The sequence below is a fragment of the Vespa crabro genome, chromosome 11 (assembly GCF_910589235.1).
Source record: "Vespa crabro chromosome 11, iyVesCrab1.2, whole genome shotgun sequence".
In the NCBI taxonomy this organism is placed as follows: Eukaryota; Metazoa; Arthropoda; class Insecta; order Hymenoptera; family Vespidae; genus Vespa; species Vespa crabro.
This window is the reverse complement of record NC_060965.1, coordinates 1,879,401-1,894,400: the sequence shown is the minus strand read 5'-3', so window position 1 is coordinate 1,894,400 and position 15,000 is coordinate 1,879,401. Positions and strand designations below refer to the sequence as shown.

The following is a 15,000-nucleotide window of genomic DNA, read 5'->3' as shown; positions in this document are numbered from 1 at the left end:
CAGTTTCATTGACAGCACGATTGCTTCGTTCTCTCTTTCTCTCACTCTTTCACTCTCTTTGATTAAATTGATCTCTTTTCCCTCTTTCTTGCTTTCCCTCTCTCTCTTCCTTTCTCTCTGTCTCCATCTTTTAATTTTCACACATTTTCATCCTCAATCATGTCTTTCTCTCTTTCTCTCACTTTATCTCTCTCTCTCTCTCTCTCCCTCTCTTTCTAGACTTTTGGAGTTCAGAATTAGAGCTCGGAATGGATTTCTTTGTTTCTCTCTTTCTCTCTCTTTCTCTCTTTTTCTCTTTGTCTTCTTTTCTTTTTATATATTGGGAACACAGGAGCGTAGGTAGCTATATGATAGATTTTTTCTTTCTCTCTCTCTCCCTTTCTCTCTCTCTCTCTCTCTCTCTCTCTCTCTCTCTGTCCTGATAATTGCAAACGTAGGAGTACAAGTATGTAGGAGTTGAAAAGAATAAGTCTTAAGGAGAGAAAGAGACAGATAGATAGATAGATAGATAGATACACAGATAGATAGAAATAGAGAAAGAGAGAGAGAGAGAGAAAGAAAAGTCTGGGTTCATTATTCTCTTTTCTCTTCGTGACTCCCTCCCCATCCTACCTCATTCCCTCTTCCCATCCCCTTTACCCCATCTTTCTCCTTTTTTTTTTTTTCGTTTAAAGCTAAACCCTTCATTAAATGTCTTAAATTGGAAGGGGATCGTCGTCGCAGCGGTGCACGAAGCCATGTTGTTGGGGTCATCCACTTGTGTGTTCCGGAAGTAATATGCTCACCGACTTACGATTCGTCGTAGCTGTCGTTCCTGTCGTCGTCGTCCTCATCTTCGCACTCGCAATCGTACTCGTAATCGATGACGACGACGACGATGATGACGACGACGACGACGATGATGATGACGACGATGGCGGCAACGAGGACGCCTTAGAACCGGTCATTGTAGTAATTGGCGATGTCGTCGATGTTGTCGTTGTCATCATCATTATCGTCGTTGTTGTCGTCGTCGTCATCGTCGTTAAATTCGTCATACTAGGTGACACGAGGTTGTTTGCTGTCATTGGTTGATGTGCAATAAGCCCGGATGGAGGTCGATGGGCTGGTGCCACAACACGCACTTCCGGTCTAGGTGAGGCCTCTCTCAATGGACTACCAACTCCAATGACGAGATCATCGTTGTTCGGTTGCAACAACGACGGCCTGCACATACATATTATCGTTTGTTATATATATATATATATATATATATATAAATAAATATATATATATAAATAAAATTTATATTTGTTGCTGTTACAAATTTTTACTTCGACAATACGAAATTTCTTTTCTTTTTAATATATATATATATATATATATATATATATATATATATATATATATATATATATATATATTTAAGTAAGTGACTTGGAAGTTATACAGTGCTATAAATGTTTTTAATTGCCTTTATACAGTTCAGTGATTCTCGATTGACGAATTTATTAAGTATGCATTACCAATTTGAAAAGGTTGTGACAACTACTTTATTATACACAGATGCAAATTTGTCAATGACGGTATAAAGGTTGATTGCTTTTATACGGTTCAGTGTTTCTCAACCAATCGGATGAAAGGCATTTAAACATATGTTTAAACATACCTGTTGACATATTTATATAACAAATGTATAATATTATTGTATAAAGGTTAATTGAATTTATACGGTTCAGAGATTCTCAAACGATTGTTTGAAAATCACTGATACATATATACGTTTAATTAAATACATTCGACATATTCACATTAAGAAATGTATAATATTGTAGAAATATGTGAACGTATTTTGAAGTGAAAAAGGAAAATTAAAAAAAGGAAAAAAAAAGAAAAGAATACATAGAAATGATTACTTTTCCAATGAAAATAATGAACGTTTCATTACGATGACACACACACACACACACACACAAAATAAATAATAAAAATAACTGGATCATCATGCCTACCTATGTTGAGGAGGTGGTGTGGGTGTCCGTGACAACGGAAAACTTGCGACTTCTCTTGTAACTGAAAGTGATCTAATTGATCCAAATGTTTGATCTGGTGACAAATTGGCTCCAACATTTTGCACCATGCCACTGCTGAAACACGTTACTTGAATTAATCAATGATCGTTCTAAACAGCAATTTTTAATTTTTTACTTTCTTAAAATACAAACCCTAGAAAGACCCTAGGCGAGTCCAAATGTCCCTAAATGAGTCATATGTTCTTAAATGATATAAAAAATGAATTACTTTTTTTTTTTTCGAAATCCTGCTGGATTGTTTTATTTCTTTTCTTTTCTTTTTTCTTTTTCGTTTCAGATCGTAAAATTACAAGCCTAGTTTGTAAAATTGGCAGACTTTGAATTATCAATCGAAGAAGGTAAAATTTGTTGGAAATCAATCATTGAAATATATATATATTTTCAATTTTCTATCGGAAACGAATTTCTTCGTGGAAGTCGAAAAGCTTTATGTTCAATATTTCATAGGACATAATATCTTTTGGTACGACGCAAAAGATAGATATAGATAGATAGATAGATAGATAGATAGATAGATAGATATAATAAAAGGAATATAACAGAATTGAAAATCGATCGTGGATTTATATAAGAATTATATGGCTCGAGGTAGGGTAACTACAAAATTAGGATGTTCCTACTATTATTGTTATCTCTCAGAAAAAAGAAGAAGAGAAGGAAATAGAAAAGGTGAAGGAGTTCGAGTTAGTTGGAGTTAGCTTTACAGACAATAATATCTGTTTTGATGATCTTTCTTTCGCCGGATATAGAATCTTATCAATTATGAATCTAATCAGAGGGTTAGATATTTTTCGAACACTCGGTTTTTCTCTTTCTCTACGAGCTACACTGATATCATTTTGATATTGAACATAGTAACATTTGTTCGTATATTCATTATCCTTATATATACACTTATATATATATATATATACACATAACAGATATTAATAACATTATTAAATATCGTTCGGAATTGATTAAATTTTTTGTCATCGTTGAAAATGCTTAAATCATTAGAATTTGTTCAAGTAAAATTCAAGTGAAAACTGGGACGAAATAATGATCGACTTGTTTTTTGTTTCTTCTTTTTCTTCTTCCTTTTCTCCTTTTCTTTTTTCTTTTTTTCTTAATTCAGAAAAAGTCCGAATTGTTCTGAAACAATGAAAATGATTTGGTTTACCTGACGGAACCGGAAGTGACGAGGAACGGCATCGGCGTAGGGCAAGGACTCAAAGGTGAACTGCTCACTGAACTTCTTGTGCTGCTTAATACAGAATGCGGACATTGGGGTGGACCAACGTGTGAACCATTTGCACCGGCCTTACTCATCGTACGACTTTTCAAACAGGGTATCCTTGGCCATCCGCTGGCACTTTTCCCTGAGACACCTGAAATAATAAGAATAACGCGAGATATATACTATTATTGAAAGATGATATTGATTCGACTATAATAAAAACAATATGGAAGAAGAACGGGAAGAAAATTAATGTAACAAATTGTCCATAATGATTTCATACAAAAATATGAGGATATTCATAAGCTCACGAAATTTTTAATCGTTCGAATCTAAATCAATCAATTTTAAAGCAAATCTATTTTCATGGGATTATATTAATATTAATATTACAATTGTCAATGAATTGTACAAATAAAACCTTGATAATTTGCCCACATCGAGTGTACAGTTTGCAAATCGATAAAAAAAGAAAAAAAAATAAAAGAAAAAAAAAAAAAAGAAAAAAAAAAAAGAAAAAAAAAACATAAATAAATATTGAACAAGTTGAGTGGCGATTAAATACTCGACAAATTATACTGTCGTATATAGAACCACCGATATAAATCGGTTCTGGTATTGTGAATTCATGCAAACGGAACTTGTCATTTCCACTCAAAGGGATTAAACGAAAGCCTCGACATCTTTCAAAGATAGACACATCTTAACGATCCTCAGGAAGAGATAATTCAAGAATGAAAGAGATAGACAATGGCTGAGATTAAATCTGTGAGGAAAAAAGATAGTTGAACAATGGTCCCGCTGTGAGAAGTAAAAAAAGAAAAAAAAAAGGGGAGGGAGGAAGGGAGGGAGGGAGGGAGGGAAAAAGAAAGAGAGAGTGAGAGAGAGAGAGAAAAAAAAGAAGGACCAGGTCTGATAATATCTAATATCTTTCTAAGAAAGATATTAAAGATTTCAGGATGAAGATTTTTTTTCTTTTCTTTTTTTTCTTTTTTCCTTTTCTTTTTATATAGAGCAAAACAAGTACTTCCACTTCGAACTAATTGTCGTCAATTCGATAACAATTGAAAATCATGAAAATTCATACGTTACATTTTAAATAATAAAGAGATGTTACAATAATGGCGGCCGACCCAACAAAATAAGCTTCAGAAATGAACATCTTCTTTGACGTTAAAAAAAAAAAAAAAATAAATAAAAAAAAACATATTTGGAATCTTTCATTTAGTAGAAATATTATCTTTGAAAAAAAAAAAAAAAATATATATATATATATATACGAAAACTTATTTTTATTCTTTTTCAGAGGGTGATCTCTTATAACCTCCATTATCACCCACGTTCTTTATACACTTCGACGAAAAAGACATCTTAATGACGTTAGTTGAGTTTCCGGCATCTCCTCTTCGAAGAGTAGGAAAAAGGGGTGTAAAGGGGATTTGAGAGTGGACCAGTATGAAGATATGGGAGATAGGGAATAGGGTTTGGGGGATAGAAGTTGAGGGATGAAACGGAAGGGGTTGTGGATCGAGGGCAACAGATGTCATAGACCTCGAAGGGTGGTTGAGTTGACCCAGTTTGTTTCTGAGTACGAGAGCGTACTTTGACGTTCGCGAATCCTTTCGTCCTTCTCTCGTTGTAGTTTACCGAACTAAAAGATGTCACGATTAAAATTACTTCTTTCTATTTCTATCTCTCTATCTCTCTCTCTCTCTCTCTCTCTCTCTCTCTCTCTCTCTCTGTCTATTTTTATATCTTTCTCAAATATTCATCATTCTCAAACGTAACTTTTTTCTTTCTTTCTATCTTTCTTTTTTTTTTGGTTTTTTTTTTTTTTTTTTTTTTTTTTTAATATTGAATTCATTTAAAAACATTCACACACTTCAATGCTTTTGGTATAACAAAAAATATATTAAAATTTGTCATATATGTATATAAAATACAAGGAATGGATCAAACAAAAGTTTTCCTAGGTGGTGGTGGTGGTGCTGGGTGGATGGAGAGAAAAAGTTTCTAATTGATTTTAAAAATCAATTGTTCTTCTTCTCAAGACTTTTTTTTTTTCTTTTTTTTTTTTAAATATCATTTCTATATTATTCACATTGTAAAATTTGCAGATATTAATTATTAATGCAAAACTTAAAAAGTTTCGTAAAGTTTATTACTGATTTTTAATATCACTTAGTGGAACAACACATTTAGATCACAATTTATAATAATTGACACGTTAATTTCGATCTATTGGGGAAGAAAAAAAAAAAAAAAAGAAAAAAGAAAAGAAAAAAAGAAAAAAGAAAAAACTAGCAACTAATTAATGTAACTATACATATGACATAACTCATCGTATAAGTTTTGTTATGCATCCATCACCTGGTACTATTTGTACGTACTATTTGTAATGACAAAAAAACGATACGATAAATCGTGAGAAACATTCTAACGCGCGTATGTATGCCTGTCTTGATGATGATCAACATTGTGAGTGATCAGATATTTTAATGAAATGTTTTATTCCATTGTATAGATGTATATAATCATATGTGTGTATCTATACTTGTATATTATAACGAAGAGGCACTTATTATAATTACGTAAAAATCGACGATAAGTAAAACGTTTATTTCGTATTCGCAATAAGTATAATTTGTCGTCATCGTCGTCGTCGTCGTCGTTGTCGTTGGGCATCATTATATATATCAGACGTTTACACTTAGTTATAATTTCGAATTTTTATATGACGATAGAGAGCGATATATGTATATATATATGTATAGAGAGAGAGAGAGAGAGAGATCAAGGTCGTAATATAGTTGGATAATTGACATCTTAAGAAAATATTTTCTTTTTTCTTTCTTTCCTTTTTTTTCTTCTTCTTTATCCAAACAATGAATTACATTCTCTCCTTTTTTATTATTGAGCGATAAAAAGGGATAAAATAATTTATCTGTAAAACGTTTCAATAGCATATCAATTGTATAACAATTAAAACAATATGGCGGACTAATGGCGAGAATTTTTTTGATAACTTCGTTGATAAAAAAAAATGTTTACACGATTATCGATTCATGATCGATCGAAACAATATTATAATAAGAGTTTGTCCTGTGCTCCCCCCCCTCTCTCCCTCTCACTCTACCGATCACCCTAAGAATAATAGAAAGAAAAGAAAAGACAAGAGGAAAAAAAAAAGTGAAAAAGAATGAAGAATAAAAATTTCATATGTTATCATCAGATCTTATCAAGCTCTATATATTAAGAAACTTATATGTACAATATGTATGTAGATACATACAATATACATACATACATACATACATACATTCATACATACATTTTTTCCCTTTTAGCAATGTTGTTCCATCTTAGGAAATTATTTCTTATCTTTTCTCTTCTTTCATTTTTTTTTTTCTTCTACAATTTAAAATACATACATACATACATACATTTATACGTACATACTTATTCACTCACTTTATTTCTACCGTCTCACCATTTTTATCGGGTCCTTTTTATGCTTTTAATGGCGACCACCGGAAATACAATTCCGTGATAAGAGGGAGGATGAAAGAGGAGGAAGATGTGAGAGAGATAGAAAGGGAAAGAGATAGAAACGGTGAGAAATTTTGCAGCTGGGAAAAAGAAAAAGACATAGAATAAAAATAAGAATAAGAAGAAAAAGATGTCGTTGTCGTCGTCGTCGTCGTCGTCTTCGTCTTCGTCGTCGTCTCCCTCGTTTTGAAGCGACGACAAACTCGTCCTTGAGAGCTCTCTCCCTTAAGAGTCCATACTATACTACTCTCTCAATTGCTATGTATGCGTGTTAGCAACAGAGTATGGACGATCTCATACACAATGCTATGCCACTTGCATGTAGAAAATTATAGGGGGAGAGAGTGAGAGCGAGAGAGAGAGAGAGAGAGAGAGAGAGAGCGAGAGAGAGAAAGAATGAAAGAAAAAGTAAGAGAAGATCAAGGTGCTGGTTCAAGAGAAACTGAGAGAGATAGAGTGGAAGGGAAGGGTGGAGGGAGTAAAAAACGGCGAAGAGTGAAAGAGGGACGGGGGGAAAGTGGTATCTACAAAAGGTATGGAAAACGATCCATCCCCGGAAGGCCAAATTTAAAGACGAACTCGTAACCATTAGCTTTCTTTTTCTTCCTTTCTTTCTTTCTTTTTTTTCTCTCTCTCAATCTCTCTCTTTCTCTCTCTCTCTCTCTTTCTCTCTCACACAACAAAACGTACCCAGACACTTTTGTCCATTGTTTCTTATTTTACTTTTTCTTTTCTTTCTTTTTTTCCTTATATATATATATATATCTTTCCTTTAATCTAACAAAAAGGAGACTGTCATACTCTTTCATTGCTTCAGACAATGTGTGGGATAATCTTTTTTTTTTCTTCTTTATCGATCGAGTCTGCGTAACTTCAAAACAATTATTATTTTGACTCGTCGATAATACATATCGTTCAAAAAAATAAAAAAAAAAAATTAAAAAGTGAGATTATATAAGAAATTTGTTCTCTCGTTTTTATCGGCTTTTTTTATTCTTTTTTTTTTGTTTTTTTTTTAATTTTTGAGGAGAGGAAGAGGGGGGCGGCGGCGGCGGCGGAAGAAAGACAAAACACGAAAAACGTTCGAGAAGTTTGAATGATCGACGAAAGAGATCTTTTTTTAAATATATATATTTTTTCTCGTTCTTTCGAAAAAACGATTCATTTACGCAACTCTAAAACATTCTTCATTTTGCATCAAAGATAAAACAGATACCACGATATTATATAACTTATCTATCTATTTGTCTATTCTTTATGTTCTTATCTTATTTCGTGGAAAAAATGAGAAACTGTTCTTAAAAAATACTCCGCCATTTTGAACGGTCGATAAAGCAGATTATTTGAAGAGAAAAAGAAAAAGAGAGATAGATAGATAAATAAATAAATAAATAAATAAATAAATAAATAAATAAATAAACAAATAAATAAACTTACAAGATATTAGTAGCTCTTTTGCTTATTTATTTGTTTGTTTCTGCATTGTTGTGAAAAACTTACGAAGAAAATAAGATTAAGTGAAGAAAGAGGATCTTCTTCCTCGGTTGTTAAATTCGAATAAACAAGGTAAGAAATGAGAGAGAGAGAGAGAGAGAGAGAGAGAGAGAGAGAGATGCAGTGTCGGGGAATAATTTGATAGACTCGTATTAGCCTGAATACCGACAATTCAGTTAGCTACCCTCGGATAGAAGCAACCAAGCCACGTCCTGAATTCGGACCAATTGGCACAAACTAGAGCGTTACCAGCAAGCCGATATATAGTATATATATGCGGCCATGTCGATAAGCGACTTGTCTATTCTCTCTCTCTCTCTCTCTCTTCTCTAATTATTCTCCATTAGAATGATTCTCCTGATTTGCAAAAAGGAAATGAAAAAAAAAAAAAAAAAAAAAAAAAATAAAGAAAAGGAATTATACAAGAAAAAAAGAGAATCAGTTAAATCTCCAAGTAAAGAATTCATTGAATAAAATTGATCAATTGGCTATAGTTCAATGTATAAGATATTTTCTCATTATGTTTCCTTCTTTCCTTTTTTCTTTTTTTTTTCCTTTTTTTTCTTTCTCTTTCTTTTTTTTTTCTTTTTTTTTTTTTTTTTAATCTAGTTAATTAGTTTGAAATCAGATTAGATTCTAAGTGAAATAAATGAAAAAGGAAGAAAGATAGATAGATAGATACATAAAAGAAAGAGAGAGAGAGAGAGAGAGAGAGAGAGAGAAAATGATTACGAATTGTAGATGTACGATCGTGAGAAAAAATAATTACAGAACGTAGGGCAGTACGGTTCTCTATCTACCTTTCTTTCTCTTTCTCTCTCTCTCTTTATATATATATATATATAAATGCGTATGCGTGTGCGTGTGCGTGTGTGTGAAGTTTGTCAGAAACGATGAAAGAAACACGATGGGAAAGTGGGTCAAAATAGTCGTTCGCGTTTCTACCTTAACTGCGTATTAAAAAGGGAACTTTTACATTATAAAACGAACTGAGAACGCTGACCTGTTGCATGAAGAGACCATCACAACTGATCTATATATATATATACATACATGCATACATACATAAATATATGCATATGTATATCGCGTAATATCAATGCAAAAAGATAAATTTAGAAGATACGATGGTCGGTTGATTTCAACGTCGGTTTACAATGATAACAATCGTTTAAATTAATGGAACGACTTCTGTACAATGCTTCCAATTAATGTTTATCTTTGTGCATGTCAGAAAACCGAACACAAAAAAAAAAAAAAAAGAAAAAAGAAAAGAAAAGAAAAAAAAAGAAAAAAAGAAGAAAGAAAGACAGAATGAAAAAAGGGAAAACAAAAAAGAAGGCAATGTAATTATATAAAGTAATAATCTTATCGTAAATGAATCTTACCAAGCATCTTGACACTTTGAACCGGACTGAGAGGGTAGAAATCCCCGTGTAAGGGACAGTGGAAGCCAACTCTGCGTTCCCTTCTTCTCGCACGTCTCGTAAGCATGCATAGTAGTATACCTAGGGCAAGCATAAGGGCACCAACGACGATACATATCGGGCCGAGTATACGTGAATTTCCGGTGAATGCTATACGAGCTGCATACGAGTCCTTATCCTCGTCTTCGCCGGGGCCACGATACGAAGCGGCTGAAAGAAGAAAAAAAAAGAAAAAAGAAAATATAAATAACAATAACAACAACAACAACGATAACAACAACGACAACAACAATAACAACAACAATAACAACAACAACAATAATAATAGTAATAATAATAATAATAATAATAATAATAATAATAATAATAATAATAATAAAATATAAGTCCAATCAAATAGAATGATCCAGGTAAAGGTATAGATAGATAAATAAATAAATAAATAAATAAATAAATAAATAAATAAATAAATAAACAAATACAAATTGTTTTTCTTTCTTTTTCTTCTTCTACGTCGAATTGTTAAAAGAATTATTTCCAGTCTTGTAGTTTTACGATTCCGTAGAAAACGGTGGGGAGGTGGAGGTGGAAAGGATGGGGGAGGAAGAAAAAGAAAAATAAAAAAAGAAAAAGAAAAAAAAGGAAAAAGAAAAGAAAGATATTTAAATTAAAAGAATTAGACTGGAATAATAATTGATTTTTAATATCATTCAAAGAAACCATTCGTACACTATCACCGATTATAACAATCGCATGAACGTAATAGAGATAAGATATAAATGAAGTCATGTGAAATACACTTTTATACTCCCTTCCTCCTGCTCTATATCCTCTCACTCACTCACCCAATACATATACATATACATATACATATACATATACATATACATATACATATACATATACATATATATATATATATACACATAGACGCACGCTTACATGAATATGGAGAAAGAGAGAAACAGAGAGAGAGAGAGAGAGAGAGACAAAGAGAGATTCAAAAAAAAAATTGCAGTGGTATAGCAGGACCGGTCTTTTGAGCACTCAAGAAAACAGTGTTTGATATATATATATATATATATATATATATATATATATATATATATAGTGAGAGTGTGAGAAAAAAAGAGAAGGAGAGAGAGAAAGAGAGAGGGAGGGAGGGAGGGAAAAAAAGATGGAAGGAGAAGCCGGTTTTGATAAATCGACTGGCAAGAAACAACGGAACAAAATGAGGACCATATCCCGAAGCGTACCAAACGACGACGACGACGACGACGACGACGACGACGACAACAACAACAACAACGACAGCGATATAAAACGACCAGCTGTATTGCGACCAGAGATAGAGATAGGTAGAGAGAAAGAGAGGGAAAAGAGAGGAGGAAAGAGAGGGAGAAGGAGAGAGGAGGGGGAGGGGAAGAACACAACCCTTTTTCTTCTATCTATCCTACAGCCAAAGTTGAAGCAACTCTGTTGCTAGGGTCAATGTACTCCTTCAAGTCGCGGTATCTTCTCCGATGACCGCCATTTTTGTTTTGTTTTCTCCTTTCCCTCCCCCCCCTATTTTTTTCTTTTTTTTCTTTTTCTTTTACTTTTTCCTTTTCTTTTTCTTTCCTCTCTTCGCGAGCGCGCGCGCTTCTACGAAACGAGCGACCGCCATTTTTGGTTTCTCTCTCGGCGATCGCTCTTGCTCTGTGAGAATGCGAAAAGGAGTTTGAAAGGATTTAAAAAGAAAAGAAAAAAAGAAAAGAAAGAAAAAAGAACAGAAAAAAAGGATTGAAAAGAAACGTTTCCACGTTCCTCTCTTCTTTTATGATGTTTCAAACGATTAAAAAAATTAAGGAAAGAGGGCGTAAAAAAGAGGGAAAGAAGAAAGAAAAAATGGACGCCGAAAACGTCTTCGTTTCTTCTAGCGATCTTTCTTCTTTATTCTTTAATGTTTAAAGATTAATTGAAAAAGTACAAGAAATGGAAGAAAAAAGTACGGCGAAAGAAAGATTTTCAATTTTCTCCTCGCCATCTTTTCTTAGAACGTTTACAAACGATTAAAAAAAAAGAAAAAAGAAAGAAAAAAAAAAGAAAAAAAAGAGAATAAAACCGAAGACGGAGAGAGAGAGAGAGAGAGAGAGAGAGAGAGAGAGAGAACAAACAACAGGAAGAAAAAAAAATAAAAGAAAAAGAAAAAGAGAAAGAAAAGAAAGAAAAAAGAAAATGGTCAGAACATTTTTATTTCTTTTCCCGTATATCTTCTTCGAACGTTTGCGCGTAAAGTGCAAAAAGAAAAAAAAGAAAAAAAAAAAGAACTAGACGAATAACCAAGAGAAATAAAGAGTTACTCGGTATCTATTTCTATTCGTTGATAATACAATAGAGTTACGTACGTAATGCAAACTGTGGAAACGTGTGACGATGGCACGTGATTCAATCCAAACTGACAAACTCAAGCAGAAAGCGGATCAATGCTGTAATTTACATACATACATACATACATACATACATACATACATATATATATATATATATATATATATATATAAAAGTTCGATGATATATGTATATTACGCATTACTATCGGGTAGGAAGCCCTTTGTAAACCCTTTCCTACACACCTACACACCTACACACCTACACACCTAACACACACACACACACACACACACACACACACACACACACACATTAACACTGTACAAACGGATTATTTATTTCTACTATGAAGCCATATTATATGTATATCCCTCTCTAAAGTAGCATCCGATATACTTAATGCTTCTATAACGAAAGCTTATCTATACATACACACACATACACACATTTATACGTATATATATATATATATATATATATATATATATATATATATATATGTATGTGTATAAATGAATATGGCTAAGTCGAGTTCGATAGAGACTCTCCGATCTGGATTAAACTTGATTCATGTCCATGCGCGATTTTCTATCTAGAACAGGCCGAAAGTCCCTATATATAGTCCCTACATATATATATATATGGTATTAAAAGTTTCTAAACTCGTATCAAAAATCAATTATTCCATTTCGTGACACACTTTTTCTGTCTCTCTCTCTCTCTCTCTCTAGAGACTACCACTCAAACTTGTACTTTTTACTAGATTATATAGCTTTCTGTTCTTTTAAGATCCATAAAAAGGAAAAAAAAAAAAGAAATAAAAGAAAGAAGAGAGAAGAAAGAAAATATCGACGTTAAAAAAAAAAAAAAAAAAAGTTATTCAAAAATGAATGATCATCGAATGAGAAACAATTTTTGACTCATTTAAAAACTTTCCTTCGTACATTATTATTTTCATAATCGATCTAAAATTACACGAATTTGCGAATCGATTTGTTTTCTTATCAATTTTTATATTTCTCTTTTTTTCCCCATTTGTTATTTCCCCCTCCCCAAATCAAAAAATGTATTAATAAATGAAATCGATTGAACATCTTTTGGAATTGAATAAATGTAAATGAATTCGTTGAAATTATTTATTTATTTGTTTGTTTGTTTGTTTATTTATTTTCTATCAAATATTGGATATCGCGATTGTGATAATGCGTATTATTCGATCAATAATATCCGGGAATAAATAATAGCTGTCCTTCGATATCAGGCAATGTTCGTGACAGGCAATGACAATAACCAATAGCGAAATAATCTCTTATCTATCATGAAAAATATAAATAATAGTACATATTGTTACGTTGCTATATCTAAATTTAATCGATTCGTCGAGATGTATATACGTTCCAAATATCAAATGCATTGAAGAAAAGAAAGAAAGAAAAAAAAAAAAAGAAAAAAGAAAGAAGAAAAAGATAGAATAAAAGAACCAATTCATTTTCATTTTTCACTTAACATTCTGAACGCTCGAACGATCTTGTACATGAATATATATATATATATATATATATATATTGTGTGTGTGTGTGTGTGTGTGTGTATGTATATGAAAACAAACCAAAGTGATTTAGAATTAATACGATACAATTGTACGATCAAATCATAAAGAATGATACATTTAATCGTCGAATTTATCAAAACTTTATTTATCGATTGAATCGAAAGTTTCTATTTAAGTGAATTAAAAAAAAAAAAAAAAAAAAAAAAAAAAAAAAAAAAAAAACAAAAAGAAAAAAAAAAAAAAGCAGAAGAAAATTTCAATCTGCACAAAAAACGAAGGACAGAAAAAAATAATTAACATCGAAAAATGTACACGATTGTCTAGTAATTTTCGTCCCGTCTAGGAACTTTTCGCGAATTGTCCTTTATAATATTCTTCAAATTAGTCGTAAAAAAAAAAAAAGAAAAAAAAAAGAGAGAAAAAGAAATGAATGAATGAATGAATGAATGAATGAATAATTAAATAAGTAAATAAAAATGAAAAAAATAAAAAGATATAAGAAGATGGTTTAAAATGAAACATTGTAATAATATACATACCAGTGAGAACAGCGCCGACGAGCATGAAAAGAAATCCAAATGCCGGAAGAGCAATCTGGCAGTTCGCTGCTATTACAACCCCGGCAACCATTAGACCACCCTCGATCTTTTCCACTCTCAAACGTGAAATCGGGGTTGGGCACTTCAATTTCGAGCCGAAACCACCACTCAGCATCCCCTCTTCGGTCGCCATTGCGCCGGGTCTAAAATCACGTGAGAAAATATACTCAATTTATTATAATGGTCATAAAAAATCTAACACGATCTAACCATCAAATACGTATTTATGGAGAGAAAAAAAAAAAAAGAAAAAAAAATCTCGGTAATCTGACTGTTTTTCTCGGAGTCGAGATAAATCGTAATAATCTTTTATAAAAAATAAATTAAAAAAAAAAAAAAAAAAAGAAAACAATAAATAAATAAAAAATAAAAAATAAAAAATAAAAAAAAAGAACATATAACGCATACATTACATATTTATATACAGGGTGACGCTAAAAATTCTTATGATGATTAACGAAAAAAGGAAAAAAAAAAAAAAGAACCAATTAATTTCTCTATCCATCTCGAGAGAGAGAGAGAGAGAGAGAGAGAGAGAGAGAGAGAGAGAACTTTCTTTAGGCTGATTATCTCGTTACTGTATTTTCTATTTTATATTATATTTTTTCCTCCTTTTTGTATCTTTCAAATTGTAAAAATTACTAAGCATTTAGAAACTTTCAAGCCACTTGGAAGAACTCTCGGACTCGTTTCATTATGATATATTGCATTTATT

General features: G+C 32.0%; 1 protein-coding gene across 7 annotated transcripts in view; it reads right to left on the bottom strand.

Moving 5' to 3' along the window:
- LOC124428086 (nuclear pore complex protein DDB_G0274915-like) overlaps window positions 1-15,000 on the bottom strand; it is a 54,537-nt gene that overhangs the window by 116 nt on the left and 39,421 nt on the right. For 5 of the 7 annotated variants that reach the window (XM_046971702.1, XM_046971706.1, XM_046971704.1 and 2 more), the window contains 5 exons: window positions 14,226-14,428; window positions 9,723-9,971; window positions 3,235-3,442; window positions 1,992-2,126; window positions 1-1,206 (listed from right to left, as the gene is read on the bottom strand). The exon at window positions 1-1,206 is cut by the window's left edge and continues 116 nt beyond it. In XM_046971702.1, coding sequence (XP_046827658.1) covers window positions 750-1,206; window positions 1,992-2,126; window positions 3,235-3,442; window positions 9,723-9,971; window positions 14,226-14,428 — 1,252 coding nt within the window. In that variant the 3' untranslated portion in view covers window positions 1-749. The remainder of the gene's footprint in view (window positions 1,207-1,991; window positions 2,127-3,234; window positions 3,443-9,722; window positions 9,972-14,225; window positions 14,429-15,000) is intronic. The other 2 variants (XM_046971703.1, XM_046971708.1) reach the window with 2 other exon arrangements.